Below are 14,285 nucleotides of genomic sequence, written 5' to 3'. Positions count from 1 at the left end.
GCCGGGGAGGGCTGCGCTCGCTCTGGATGACGTACAATTAGCGCGGGAGGAACCTTTGGCCAGCATCCAGCTTCTGCGTCCCCTGCTTTATTCCATCTTTTTCATTACAACATCCGATTTCCAATATTTTTAACAAGCAGACTGCAACATGCGGAAGCTATCACCCGGGGGTTACGCAGATTGGGATTTTGTTTTGAGCTACAAGAGCAATCGAGGTCGGTTACGGCATTTTGGTGCTGGTGGGGGTCCTGCTTCGCTGGGGGCTCCGGAGGTGTGGATCCCGGCTCGGGGGATGCTCTCATCATGGCAGCCTCCTGCTTCCGGGAGGGTGAAAGCATTTTTCACCAAAGGTACTTTCTTTGCCAATGTTTATTTGTGAAGGGCAAGGGCTGTAATTTCTGTTGCAAATCTGAGGAGATGCTCACTTATTGATAAAAAGGTATTTATTTTACGTAGGCTGGAGCAAGTTCTGCAGTTGGACTGTTGCGTGGATGCTCCCCCCTTCTGTTTTAGTTGTTGAAAAGGAGGGAGAACGACCAGTCGCCTTCCCCATGACCAGCCACTTCGGTCTCCGTGGCCCATCAGTCCATGTTCTACCAGGGGCTCCTCAACAGCTCTGCTCAAGCAAAACTGAACACACAAGCTCAGCTCCATCACAGAGGTGTGCACTTTAAATGTCTCCCTGGGTTTTAATTAGAAATAGCTTCTAGCAATACACTCACTCATTCACCTCAAGGATCTCATTCCCTTGGCCATCAGAGATTTTACAATAACTAGATTTGCTCAAGTGTGGAAATAGCTCAGAAGAAATTTTTTTGGGGGGAAAAAAAAAAGCAGAGACAAACATTTATTCACTTTATTAAAAATAGTAAAAATACAGAATAAATATTTTCTCCAAAATACCTACATCTATAAAATTAAATATAATTTAATTGACACCATAGAAATAAATTCATACTGATCTAAACATTCTTATTGTCACAGTTAGCTTTAGAAAAAAACATCAGTTCTCTAAGTGGCATGTGCCAGATGGCCTTACAAATCCTTAGCTGCCAAATTTACCCTGACGCCCCAAAGCTGCAGGCAGAGGGAAATCTCAGGACGTTTCTCAGTGGTTGTGGAAGATCTTGGACGGGGTGCTAAGCATACGAAATCCAGGTGATCCTACACGTCTGAGCGCAATGTTCTTGTACGCCTTGCTGATCAGTGATACACATAAACATAGAGAAGCGCAGGCAGAGCTCAAGAGGTGGAATATTGGGTGAATATGACTTTTGCTGTGCTTCCTCATCTGGCTTCAAAGCAGAGGCAAAGCCAGCTCCGTGCTGGAAAAGTTTTGCTCGTAAAATTATATTGATTAATCCTCTGTATGGTAGATGGCTATTACAATGCTGAGATTTTCCCAGCACAGCCCTAGCAGTTCCCTGAGCTAAATCACCTCTTTCAGCAGCGTCCGTTGTGTGCTGGTTTAACGGTCTGTACGGGGGTTCTCGTTCTTCCAGATGTGCTATCGAGAATAATACCCGTTGCGCTGAGGTTGTGCGACACCAGCAAAACTTTCCAGCAGAAATTTGACCTTACACGTGAAAAGTTAGAAGATTCCCCAAACCTCCATTGCTAGAGTGAATGCCCGCCCCCCCGCCCCGGCCCCGAAACTGGTCCACGGAGTTGGAGCTTGCGAAACCCCGGGGGCCAGGCGATGCTCAGTTGAGGCGCGTTGGGTGACCCCCCCGCTTTCATTCGCATCCCTCTGCCTTCAGTCTCGCTGTGACTGTTCAGAAGTTGACTTGACCTTTTCAGGATAAACCCAAGAGTTTTCTGCTTAGTCAGGTCCTTCCATCGTCCCCTACATGATTTGCTTTGTCGAGGGTTTAAATTTTCATCTGGAAATACAGGTGTCATTTCGCCATTGATACTTTCAGAGATTACATGTCAAACACAAACTGGAACAATACTGCTGAAACTGAAGATGTGCCCTGCCACGTTTTAACACGAAGAAAGGGTACTTTTAAAACAAATCTACATTTTACTGCTTGTTTAAATTTATAGCTATTCTAGAAACTTATAACTCTACGCTCTTGCATTTTTTGATGCTTTTCGGATGAACGTCATCAGCTTTTCTATGAACATTCTTGCAGTCTTTCTTTCTGTATCACATTTCCCCTGAAAAGTCAAACAAGAAAATGAAATTACTTAGTATTTAACCATTATGTAGAGCTTTTTCATCTTGAAATCATCTGATATGATTTTCCTTAAACCTTAAATATGCTGATCACACATACAAATCCTTTTTTCAGAGGTGAGTCAAGCTGCAGGCCTTGCAGAGCAAGGGAAAGGTAGAAATGTGAAATTTTATTACATCTCTGCTGCATGATCTCTGATACACAAGAAATAAATTCCTACCTCTTTGGCCAGGTTTGGTGCAAGAAACTTCTTCAGTCTTTCAAATTTGTGGAAAAAAACACTGAATTTCTTCATAGCTGGATTATGTTTCAGCTGTTCTGTTCCTTCAAAGATTGTGCTGACACAATTCACATCCTAAGATGGAAGAAACAGCAAAACTGAGATACAAGAATTGGTAACCGTGAGCTACAGCTACAATAAGTTTATTAAAACTCATCTTGCATTACATCCGGCTGCCTGGGTGGGAATGAATTGGTATTGACTTTTGGGCTTATATTTGCAAACACTTAAGCAAGCGTGCTTAACTGATGTGCACATTCATTTAGAATCATAGAATGTGTTGGGCTGGAAGGGACCTTTAAAGGTCACCTCGTCCAACCCCCTGCCATAAGCAGGGACATCTTACTCTGCAGACAGAAGCCTGGCAGGTGATAGTTTCTGCTAGGATATGTTTTGTAATGTCCAGAGGAACCATATAATTATTTCAAGACTTGGTTCTATCTCTTCTGCAGCCATCTGAAGAATGGTTTGATTTCTTACATCTGCTCGTGTCAGCAGATAATTCTGGTTCGCCTCTTCAGTTTGGATATGAGATGCTTTCTGTGCCAGAAGCTAGAGCTGTCTGAACACGAGAGAGAGAAAATAGATGAACCTGACACTACTCCAAGCATTAACCTCTGTGACGGCTGACATCTGCCTCCCAGGAGAGGTGGGGACAATGGTCACACTCTCGTCTCACAGCCCTTGTCCCATCCCAATGGTGGCCATGCACTGGGCACACTGGTCCTCTTCTACAAAACAGTGGCTGGGTTTTGTCTCCAAGACCTTGTGGTCTGGGCAAGGTGGCCAGAGGGGCCGCGGGATGGAAGCAGGGCAAAGGTGATGGTGTTTGCACTCGCCAGTGCCGAGCTGTTTTGGAAGAGATCAGCTAAAGTGATGGAGAAGGAAGGAAGGAGAGGACACCACTGCCCGTGGTAAGAACAGATTGAAGTGTAATAGAAGAGAGTGATGAAAAATGAAGCAAAAACTCATTAGTGAAGGTGGGAGGAAATGCAGACAGCTGCCAAAGGCCAGCGTCATGCCCACGGCATTCTCAACCAACGCGTGGTCTCCTGCAAGTCATTCCTGGATGCTGCATGACAAGGAAGATAATTTTTCCTGTGACCTTGCCTGGAAGCTGCTCACTTCTGACACTGACCGACACCAAACACAGAAACATGGGGAAATTCTCCGTTATCCCCGTATTCAAAGCGCGGGTGAGAGCGAAGCAGCTCTTATCCCCAGGCACCAGCGCGGTGGCCTGCGGTGGCACCACCGGGGACCTCGTCAGGGAAAGGGACAAGTGAGCTGACGGCACCTGGCACCGCTGATTCCAGGGTCTCTTTTCCTTATTAAAACGTCAGGGTTCAACCCAGCCCAAGCCCCAGCCTGGGAACAGAGCTCTTCAGGCAGGAGCCAGAGGGAATTGTAGAATTGTCTCAGCTGGAAGGGACCTTTCAGATCATTGAGGCCAACCATCAACATAACACTGACAAAACCATCACTAAACCGTATCTCTAAGCACCACGTCTGCCCGGCTTTTGAATACCTCCAGGGATGGTGCCTCAGCCCCTTCCCTGGGCAGCGGGTTCCAATGCTTGACAACCCTTTCGGTGTAAGGGAAGTGACACAGCTGGGAGCTTTACACCTCAATTACAAGGAATCCTTCAGCCAAGACATGGTAATACAACTATTTAATCCCATACTGATGGTAAAGGTATAAAAAGCCATTTCTAAAAGCAGACTAAACAAAGCAGACTAAAAAGAAGTATTTTTGCAGACGGACAAGCAAGAGACGTGACCGAGTTTGTTCTTTCCTTTCTAACTGTCCCAGGCTTAAAAAGCTGATTCAGAAAATCACTCTGTGTGTGCTCTGCAGGAGGTTACCAAAACATAGAAGAAGAATAATCGCTGACCTTGGCGACAGTTATATCACAGCATTTTTTTTTGGCTCAACATTCAATTTTTTAAAATAACATTTTATATCTTATGATAACATTTAATATCTTTAATAACATTTTATATCTTGTAATAGCTACATTTAAAGTCATTGTTTGTCCTTAAATGCAAACAGACTATTTTAGGAGATAGCAATTTTTAAGCTATTTCAATTTCCAATGACTACATTTATGAAAAAATTAATTTTATTTTTTTAAAAAAGGGGTTTCACTTACATCTATGTTGTCTGGAGTTTCAATCCTCAGAGCCTGAAAAACAGTACATCAATTAAGCCTTTCAAATATCATCGTCATTAACGCTAACAAAAACAAGATGTCACATAAACAGATTGACTTTCAGAAAAGTTAAATATTTGAGAACAAGAGGATTCAGTTTGTCAGATTTCTAGATTAGTGATGTGGCCATTGAACTTACCAGATTGTCCTTTGTCGTTGAGTCCCACATCTCCTGTAATAACGTCAGTAGTTCAGACACGCTGCTCATGTGGGGAGCAGCAGAGATGCTTGCAGCCAGCAAAAGAAGGTAGAGATGGGTCTTCATCCTCCTGATGCGCTCAGAGAACCTGTAAGTGCTTCTGGGCCGGTCCTTTGTCATTTTATGGCCTCCCTACAGGGAAACAGCATTTTAAGTTGATTTTTTAAACTGATAGAAAAAAGGCCATTTGTTGAGATTTTCTGAAAGAGGAAGGTTCCGGTAAATTTGGCACTTAACCTTGGGGCAAACTCCTTACCCCATCAGCATTTCCACAGAAGTAGATCATAAAGATATAAGGTTGTGGCCTTTTGATTTTCGAATCAGTAAAACATCGAATGATCAAAACCATGACCAAGCAGAGGGCGCTTCTCTAGAAATCGGAACTCCTCTGATAACAGCATGCAATCTTCTGATAGATAATGAGGGAAAAAGACTGTGGTGTAAGAGAAAAAAAAACCAAAACAAAGAACACCAAAACCCCATGGAAAATATGTGGAGCACTGCCTAGAAGGGGAAAATGACAGCCTTTGTGCACTACCTGTGGCAAAAGTTTGTTAAAATGCATGTATTCTGTAGGAATTCGTTAATTTACAGCAGGAGAAGCCACTGCCCTGGCACGGGAGGGTGGCCCTGGGGATGGGAGAGGGAAGCGGCTCCTTTTGGCTGGAGAAGGAGGGATGTGGGATGCTCCGAGTGTCTCAGCCCGGACTCCGCGGGGGGGGGAGGGAGTTGGTTTTGTGCCGGGACGATGGTGCCCCCGCTGCCCCACTCGCAGCCGGGCACTGGCATGGGGGGGAGCCCCGCGGGTTTGCAAGGGTTGGGGCCAAGCCCTTCATTCACTGAAGGCATTGTGACTTCTTATCTGGCCAAATTAATTAACTCGGTGACTTGTTTTCTCCTCTTTCCTGGAAGCTGGGAAAAAAGCCTTTTTCGATTCCTTTTTCGAAAAGAACGGTGTTCTTTTTCATAAAAGTGCTATCGTTTGCCTTCTGCCCACGCGTTCCGGCGAGGGCAGCGGTAGCAGGAGGTCCGGCCCCACTTCTGCTGGGCTGGAGCAGATCTGCTGGCCCCGTTCTGCGTGGCACCCAGCCCGGTGCCGCAGCAGTTACGTGTAAGTGCCTCAACATCTCAATACTTTGAATTGGGGAAGTCAAAAGTCAGCAGCGGTCGTGTGGCTTCACTCAAGCTAACCTACAAGCTGGTCGCTGCCCTCTCGCTATACCCGCTCTGCCGTCTCGAACAGGGATAGTGTGCTTTCTTTCACGTTGCATGCCTAGCTCTAGAGCTTTCCCATCACACAACTCCAAGGGTCATATCCTTGCAGGAACGGGGACTCTGCGCCAGCGCACCGCTGGGAGCTCCGCAGAGAACCTGCCTGGAGCTAACAGTTGCCCTCGGGCTGAATTTGTAAGTCACGCAGCAGAAAATATTAAGCCCCATTCTTGGTCCGCTGTGTTTTTGGCGTTTTACAGCTCGTTTCTTTTGGTCTCCCACAAACTCATACTGATTTTTCGGGCAAAGCCTCCTCTCCCCTTTGGCTGGCGCTGGGGCTGTACCAGCCCGGTGAGGTCTGACCCCACCGCTGGAGACCTCCGTGCACAGCTTGGTTTGGAATTCCTGCGGGACCTCAGGATTGGTAATGGGAAATTTCTCTGTTTCACTTTTTCCTCAGCCGACGGTTGGTCCGTCCTGTATCACAGCGGTTCCCGTCACTTCCGTGAGGGATCGCCCACGGAGCCACCTGCCGCTGCCGTGGTGTCCCCACCTTGGATGTCCCCGCGCCACGGCCGCTGGTCACCAAGAGCACATCTGTCCCACCTCCTCTCCTGGCACAGCTGCCGATGGGTTTTATGTCTCAGAGCTCTCCTTCCTTCCCCCCTCCCCCCCGCCCCCTCCTTGCATTTGGGATTTTTGACCACTTCTGCAAAAATCCTGGCACTGCTCCAGGACATTGCATGAACTCTGCAATTATTATTTATTTTTTTTTCCCTTTGAAAATTTCGTGGCTTTTTGTGTTTGGGAGATAATTCCCAGTTCCCAAGAACTGAAGGGTATTTTTGTTGCACGTATCAGTAGCAGCTGATGGTCTTTCGGCAGGGCTTTGGCTGGCTCACAAAGGAAACAAGATTGGTGCTTCAGCACTGTGTGACCACTCTGTCTTCTTGTGACAGACTCCAAAATCATTAGACTTCGCAGACTTCGCAATGCAGGGAGGGGTTTTTTCCTTGTTTTTTTCCTTTTTTTTTTTCTCTGTTCTGCTTGAGTTAAGAGAACTGCTCAAATGCTAGTTTTTCTCTCTCAGCCGGCTCAGTGTCCCTACACAAACTGTAGTCGCATCTTCCAGCTTCAAATTTGTTACTGTTCGGATGGTTTGGGGTTTTTTTCACATGTGAATGCAGGGTTAAGAAGCTGAACGATGATGTTAAGAACAAAATAGGGCAACGTTAAGCAACAGGTCCCGACCGTCTCGATGCTGTACACCTTTGATCCCTATAGCTCTAGAATTTGTCTCGTCTGTGAGTACGGGCAGAGCAAAGGCACCACAAACACTGACCGAATTGGTAGGAAAAGGAAAAGAAAAGGAAAAAGGAAAAAAAAAAAAAAAAGAAAAAAAAAAGAGAAGGAAAGGAAAAGGACAAAGAAAAGGAAAAAAGGAAAAGAAAAGGAAAATGAAAAAGGAAAGGAAAAAGAAAAGGAAAAAAGGAAAAGAAAAGGAAAAGAAAAAGAAAAGGAAAAAGAAAAGGAAAAAGAAAAGGAAAAAGAAAAGGAAAAAGAAAAGGAAAAAGAAAATATTTCAGAAGAAACTCTGGAGGCTGGAGAAAAAGGCAGCAGGTGGAAATCCAAACTGTTGGATTAATCCAAAGTGACTCAGTTTGAATTTGGAATGATCAGGAGTATGGAAGTGAATAAATAATATGATTAATTAGTGAATTCACGAATTCTGATACTAATGAAAAAGGTATTTCAGTGGGAGTCAGGGTGTGATAAGCCATGTTCCTGTTATAGCTGATTCAGGAATATTATTGAAAAAAGAATCAGATGACACTATGAACGTGAAGACAAAGCTACCTCGAAAGCTGTGCAGGGTGCTGCTGATGCCGGAGCTGGGATCATCGCTTGGGGTGAGGGCTTCTCTGCACCCAGAAATGGTGATTCTGTGGGCAGGCGCCTTGCTGAGGGGCTGGAGGGACGTGGCGGATGCTCAGATGAACGGAACGGGTCAGTCTGGCACCGTGGCCGCTGGCTGAGCCCATAACGGGCGAGACCGGTGCTGGCCTTGCCTAAGCGTGAGCTTTTCTGACCCTGCTCCTGGCTTGGGGGCATTACCAGCGCCTGGGCAGCTGTGAGAGCTGCCAGCGCTTGCTGCCCGGCCCCCGGGGCAGGATTGACCCCCCCGGCTGTAGCAGGGCCACACAGCCCCCGTGGAAACCATGGCAGCTTAAAACACCGCGGTGCCCAGGAGAGGTGGACCTGAGGTGGCACACAGGAACTAGTGAGCTATCGTGTGCTACTGTCACCTTCACAGCTTTCTGCTGGCATCATTAGCTGGAAGCTGCAACCATTTGCAGTGGGTGGTTTTCCTCCTTCATCTAGATAAGCGTGAAGTTATGATGCTCAGATAAGGTTTTTGTACCGGTGCGAGCATGTAACACAGCATGGATATGGTGCAGTAACCTGTGCCTCTCCGGCCTGCCAGGCTCAAGGGAATGGAAACTTCTAAAAATCAGGGAACAGACTTCATTTCTTTAACCATCTTTCCTTTGGAGACAGCAAGACCCTATCTGAAAGGGCAGGCTAGATGTGTGAGGAGATACTGCGGCTTTGGAGACTATATCTTGTTTTTTAAACCGTCCTTAATGAATGGGCACCTTTTGACTAACATAATCTCATACTTGGAAACTACATTTCAGCAGTTAACTTCATTAGTAAATGTTATCTCTCGTTTGTTAAAGATAAGTGCTTCCTGGCCATCTCTGAAGAGGTTGTGATGTGATTTGGAGCCACCTGAGCAGATGCTCGGTGGCCCCGAAGGGATTTCAGCTGCAGCCAGTGCCTTGTAGTTGACGGCATAAAAAGCTGCAGCCGTGGTTTGCTGGAATCCCTCCTGCCTGGCTCTTCTCCCCGCTCCTGGGACAGCAGAGCTGCTGGGGACCGCGGGGTTTGCCTCCCTGAGTCGCATCCAGCCCAATGCCTGGAGACGACGAGGAGGTGACTTGGTGGGGCCAGGAGGGCTCGCAGCCACCTGCTGTCATTCCTATTAGAGTATGAATATGCTTTTACTAACCCTCTGAAATGCGTTCTCTCAGTGGTTATGTTTCAAGAGCTGGGGAGGGACCCTTGATCAGGGAGGGGAGCCATAGGATGAGGGGGAATGGTTTTAAACAAAAAGAGGGGAGATTTAGGTTAGAGATTAGGAAGAAATTCTTTGCTGTGAGGGTGGTGAGCCCCTGGCCCAGGTTGCCCAGAGAAGCTGTGGCTGCCCCATCCCTGGAGGGGTTCAAGGCCAGGTTGGAGGGGGCTTGGAGCAACCTGGTGTGGTGGGAGGTGTCCCTGCCCAGGGCAGGGGGTGGCACTGGGTGGGCTTTAAGGTCACTTCCAACCCAAACCATTCTCTGATTCTATGATAATATTTTATTCTGGGGCCTTAGTTTAAAGCAATTTGGCTGAAATGGAGTTTTTTCTTATCCTGGCAAGTTTTCTGACCCCAAACAATCTCCTGGGGTTGTAGAGACTGTTTTAACCTCTAGTGACACTCTCGCCTCTAACAGGCAGCAACAGAGAAAAGGCAGGTGAGTGCAAACAGCAGGTCATGAGCAGGAGGCCCTGAGTCATGTTCACAGGATTTAGGGAACAAATATGTGGCTATTTGCTGCCTTCCAGCCTGCCCACGCCGTGTCACGGCAGCTGGTAAAGCGAGGGATGCACTCATGGGCAAAGCCAGGCTGGGATGCTCCAGCAGCCAGCAGGAATCCTGCCTCGTGCAATGGAGATAAAAGATAAACCCCAGAGGGTTTGGTTTTTTTTTTTTTTTGCTAGAAGAGCATCCCGAAGTGGTGCCGCTCCACAAGGTGGAGCCTGGAGCATCTCTGCCACAGAAACAGCTCTGCTGCTCGGTCAAAGGCTGGTCCCAAGCTGGGAAAATTGAGAAGTTTTGTAAAGACTGGTCTTGACCTAAATTACACGAACTAAAATCTTTTCTTAGGAAAGGGGCTGTCAAGAGGAATGTCGTTTGCAGTTCTGTAACAGTCCATGGGAGTGATTGCTCACTGGGAACAACATGCGCAGTATCTGACCAATTTTTGGAGGGGGAGAAAAGTTTTAACTCTGCTTGGGGAGACTGGAGCCCACCAGGCAGAGGTGGACTGGGTCAGGGGTACACTGGGAACGATGGTCTGACTGGTTTTTACAGTGTTTAGTATGTAAGGTTTATTGAGTATGTACTAATTAATGTATGTAACTTATTAAGTATGTATTACCAAATACACCACAAAAGCATACATGATTTTAAATGCAAGGACTAACCAAGCCTTTTATTTTCACAGATTTTCCCTTGTTCTGCACAAAGTGACCCGTAGCAAGAAGCACCTAGTTTTGTGTTGTTTTTGCCAGGCTCCTTGGTGGTATGGAAGACACCTGGAAGAAAAGAAAAAACATTGGCCAGGTGGCCTTGACTCCGTCATTTGCTGTCCACTGTTGCTGCTCCTGCTCAGGTAGGTGAGGAGTGCAGCATGGTCCCAATCCCACTCTGGACGCTGCTGGCGGTGGGACTCTGTCAGATGCCACCCCACACTCAGCTTGACTGAGCCATTGCACAACATGGGACGCTTCCTACAGAGGAAGGGAAGACGAAAGCCAGGGGAAGGAAGGTGACCCAGAGGAGCCAGTTGTTGCTCAGGACTCAGCCAAAACTAATGGAAATGTAGGTGTCTGCGGCTCGCTCTCTGCCCCAGCCTGCAGCAAAGGCATGGCCGCTGGCTGGCCCAGGCTGCACTGGAAAGCTTTTCAGCCTCCTGGGAAATGTCAGCGGGAATGGCAACCAGAATAGTTTAAAAAAACCCCCTAAACTGTTGTCCTGTAACTGCCTGAAGTGGCGAGGCAGAGGAGCAGCAGTGGGATGCTCACCTCTTCACATCCCGGCAATTACTTCTGGGCAGCTTCAACATCTCTTCTGCTTTCCAAAAGCCTTTGGCTCCCCCAGCCAGAAAACAAAAACTGGTAGGAGCTCAGAAACCCGTGATTATAGCTCTTTCCGCCTAGACAATTCAGTATATTTGTTTATAGCTTTTTGTTTCTTTGTTTTCTGATTTTTTTATTGTGGGGTTTCAGTTCCAACACCACACATCACGCTCTGCAGGAGCCTGTCCTCTGCATTGGGCTAGAGACCTTCCCCAGAGCGGGTTCTGCCCGAGGTTTTTTTTCTTTTTTTGCCTCTACGTCTTGAGAACGAAAGCCTTAAGGCTTTTCTTCTCCACTCAGAGGGCTGAACAGCCTTGTGTATGTTGACTGAATTTTAGAGGTTGCCCAGCCAGGCTCGTCACTCCCTCTGCCCTTGCCTGTACAGCCTTTCCCTCCCCGGGCTCCTGAAAACCTCATTTATGTTCCTTGGTGACTGGTTTGGGACAACATCTTTCCTGTCTCTTCTCAAATGACTTTTCCATAGGTTGGCCGGTTGGCAAACGGATGATACACTGCGTTGGCAGCACACCAAAAATCCATTTCTCCCACTCAGGGTATTTCAAAATGCTCCCAATTGTCTTATAATCCTGACACCCGTATTCCCAAAGAGCAGATAGCGTAAAATGAGAATTCCAGGTGCTCCAAACTCTGTTAACCTGTACTAGCACAGGAAGTCAAATGCTTCCAGAAGAGCAAAATGGAAAGAAAACAGATTTGCCTGTGCTTTGCCCTATGTGGATGGACCCACCACAAGGTAATGCGAAGGACTAGTGAAAGAATACACCTGTAGGTATGGGCTGAGCTTACACAAGGTTGCATTAAAATATGACATAACTAGAGATCTCCCCTGCTTAATTAGTTAATTAAGGTCCAGTGTGGTCTTTCAAGCTGTCAGTAGAATTTGTCTGTGCTCGCCCCGTGAGGTTTAGCTTGGCGTGGGTGAGCAATATCCTCCCCACCCATGGGTACATCACATTACTGCTGACACTTTCAACGTGTTTTAACATGGTTTGGAAGGGAAGGGGTGGTTTCAGCATGTCCTGCAGTAACATTACAGTCACTTAGCAATGCGTGGTTGAAAGGGGTTTTTTGTTTGTTTTAAGATTATATAGTTCCTGCAAACAATCGCGGTAAAAATGCCAACTTTGTTGCTATTTTTCAGCTTTATGCAGAAAGCCGGCACAAACCATAAAATAAAAGAAAAAAGTGATGCTGTCCAGTCTTGCGTCAATTTTAGCAGCTGCGCATCATTTACAGTTACCCGTGAAAGCTGTCATTCAGGTACTTATTACCCACTCTGTACGGGTCAGGTTTCCCGGCTTATTGCATCTCCAAGAATGTGCTGCCATTCCCTGGGAGCTGGCTCAGAGGGGTGCTGTTTGGAGAGGCACCTTCTGGTGTTGGGTTCTTTCAAAATTCTATGTGTCGCTGTTACCTGCTCTTGCTAAACCTCCAGCAGTGACTATCGGTGCGGATATTGGCTTGTTGGGAGAGTGTCCTTTGCCTTCCCTCTTTACTATGGTTTATTAGTTTCACAACCCAATGGATTAGCCACTGCCACCCTGCTAATAATAGTGTCTGGTTTCATCCCGGCTTTAATCTGTCACCAAGGTGGGAATCGCCTCTCAGTGCACCACCCTGTCATTTCTCTATTTTTCATGCCTTGACTATCTATCACGATCTTCACAACCCTGGTGGTTCTTTGGCCATAATTACGCTCAATTACTTTTCAGCATGGTTTACTTTATCAGCAAGGGCCTGTGGCGTCTCAAAAATACATATACGCTAAGTATCTTTGAATTAAAACTTAGGCAATGCCTAGCTGGGCAGGTCCTCACAGTAGCTCATGCCCCAAAAGCGAGCTTGGTGGATCCACCCCGTTTCAGTTGGAAACCAGCGTACAGTTCCGAACGTTAGCAAAAGTGTCGTTTTCCTCTGACGCTTCAGATTCTAGAAAAATGTAATATCTTTATTTAGGAAAAGTAACTCACAAATACATTCTTCACTTCATGAAAACGTCAGTTAAGGCAATCCTGAAGGGGGGGGGGGAACCAACAAATCCATCCCGAATTAGACATCCCTTACTACCACTGTTGTTTCTGTTGTTACAACAGTCGTTACGACGTTTCTACGGCAATAGCCCGAGACCAGCTCAGGGTCTCATTTTGGCCCGACACTGAGCCAACAAACACAAATTCCTCACTCTTTGCTCCAAAGTTTGAAGATAAACACGGTTTGAAAATAAATTTGGAGTAATATTAAAATAAATAGGATCTGCTGTCGCAATAAATACATTAAATAAACAAAGAATGCGTACCACGCAGGTATACTGCACTGCAATTATGTTGCAGAATTTCAGGAAAAAAAACCTCTGATTTCAAACTTAATTATACCCATATTTAAAAGACAGCCTTTTAAATTTTTTTTTCTCCTGCCTTCAGAAAATAGAGATTCTGACAATTTTGTAAATGTCCGCAGGAAAGCAGAGTAATGGATCTGCCTTCTGATCAGTATTTTATTAATTTCACCCACATAGCTTTATTCAAGCCTTGATATATACTCTAATTATTATAGTGCACAAAACCCGCAATAGAAATAATAATTTTAAGTTCTTTTATTCTTTGAACATTAGGACTCTGAAAAAATACGAAAGCTCTCCATAAATTAAATATATACATTAATACCTGCGATAAGACATAAATATCTGATAATACACTCTAACACATTCACGTTATGCTGTCGCTCTGTGGCAGCTTTGCAGTTTTCCATCAGAACCGGCTCTAGTGTTGGGTAGAAGACGTCTCCGACTTGCTGGGTCCCCGCACCCTTCTAGCAGTTCTCGTGCAGCTCTTCGAAGAAACTCTTGTAGCGCTCCAGGGCCCTCGGCAGGGTCACCTCTGTCATCGGACAGGAACCCTCTTTCTTGGATGTCTAGAATAACAACAGTAAGAGTGATAATAATGGAGAGAATAAAAAAAGAAAAAGCATATTGCTGCGGAGTTGTTGGTGGTTGTTCAAGGCGATATTTAATCAGAAGGGGACAGAGAGAGCTCGACACGAATGATTGGAGAGAAGACTTTTGAGAATCAGGAACACTTCGTCCTGGCTGACTTTGCCCACTGAGATGTGGCCTTGGGCCTTTTCTTATTAATCTCCTGGGCTAATGACAAGTTCAGGATTTGTCTAAAGGTGATGCACCTTTTAGAAAACTGCAACTTCCATCCAGAATCTGT

The 14,285-nt window shown here is 46.2% G+C and overlaps 1 protein-coding gene across 1 annotated transcript; it reads right to left on the bottom strand.

Annotated features, from left to right (window-relative positions):
• Positions 1-2,070: 2,070 nt before the first annotated feature.
• Positions 2,071-4,941, bottom strand: LOC134522141 (interleukin-5-like). Its single transcript, XM_063349454.1, has 4 exons — positions 4,816-4,941; positions 4,617-4,649; positions 2,404-2,538; positions 2,071-2,163 (listed from the first exon to the last, which is right to left on the bottom strand). The coding sequence occupies exons 1-4, from the start codon at positions 4,939-4,941 to the stop codon at positions 2,071-2,073; spliced, it is 387 nt and encodes a 128-aa protein (XP_063205524.1).
• Positions 4,942-14,285: the final 9,344 nt, after the last annotated feature.

The sequence above is a fragment of the Chroicocephalus ridibundus genome, chromosome 11 (genome assembly GCF_963924245.1).
Source record: "Chroicocephalus ridibundus chromosome 11, bChrRid1.1, whole genome shotgun sequence".
NCBI classification, from domain to species: Eukaryota; Metazoa; Chordata; class Aves; order Charadriiformes; family Laridae; genus Chroicocephalus; species Chroicocephalus ridibundus.
Note: the sequence above shows the minus strand (reverse complement) of the source record. Positions and strands in the feature narration are given on the sequence as shown.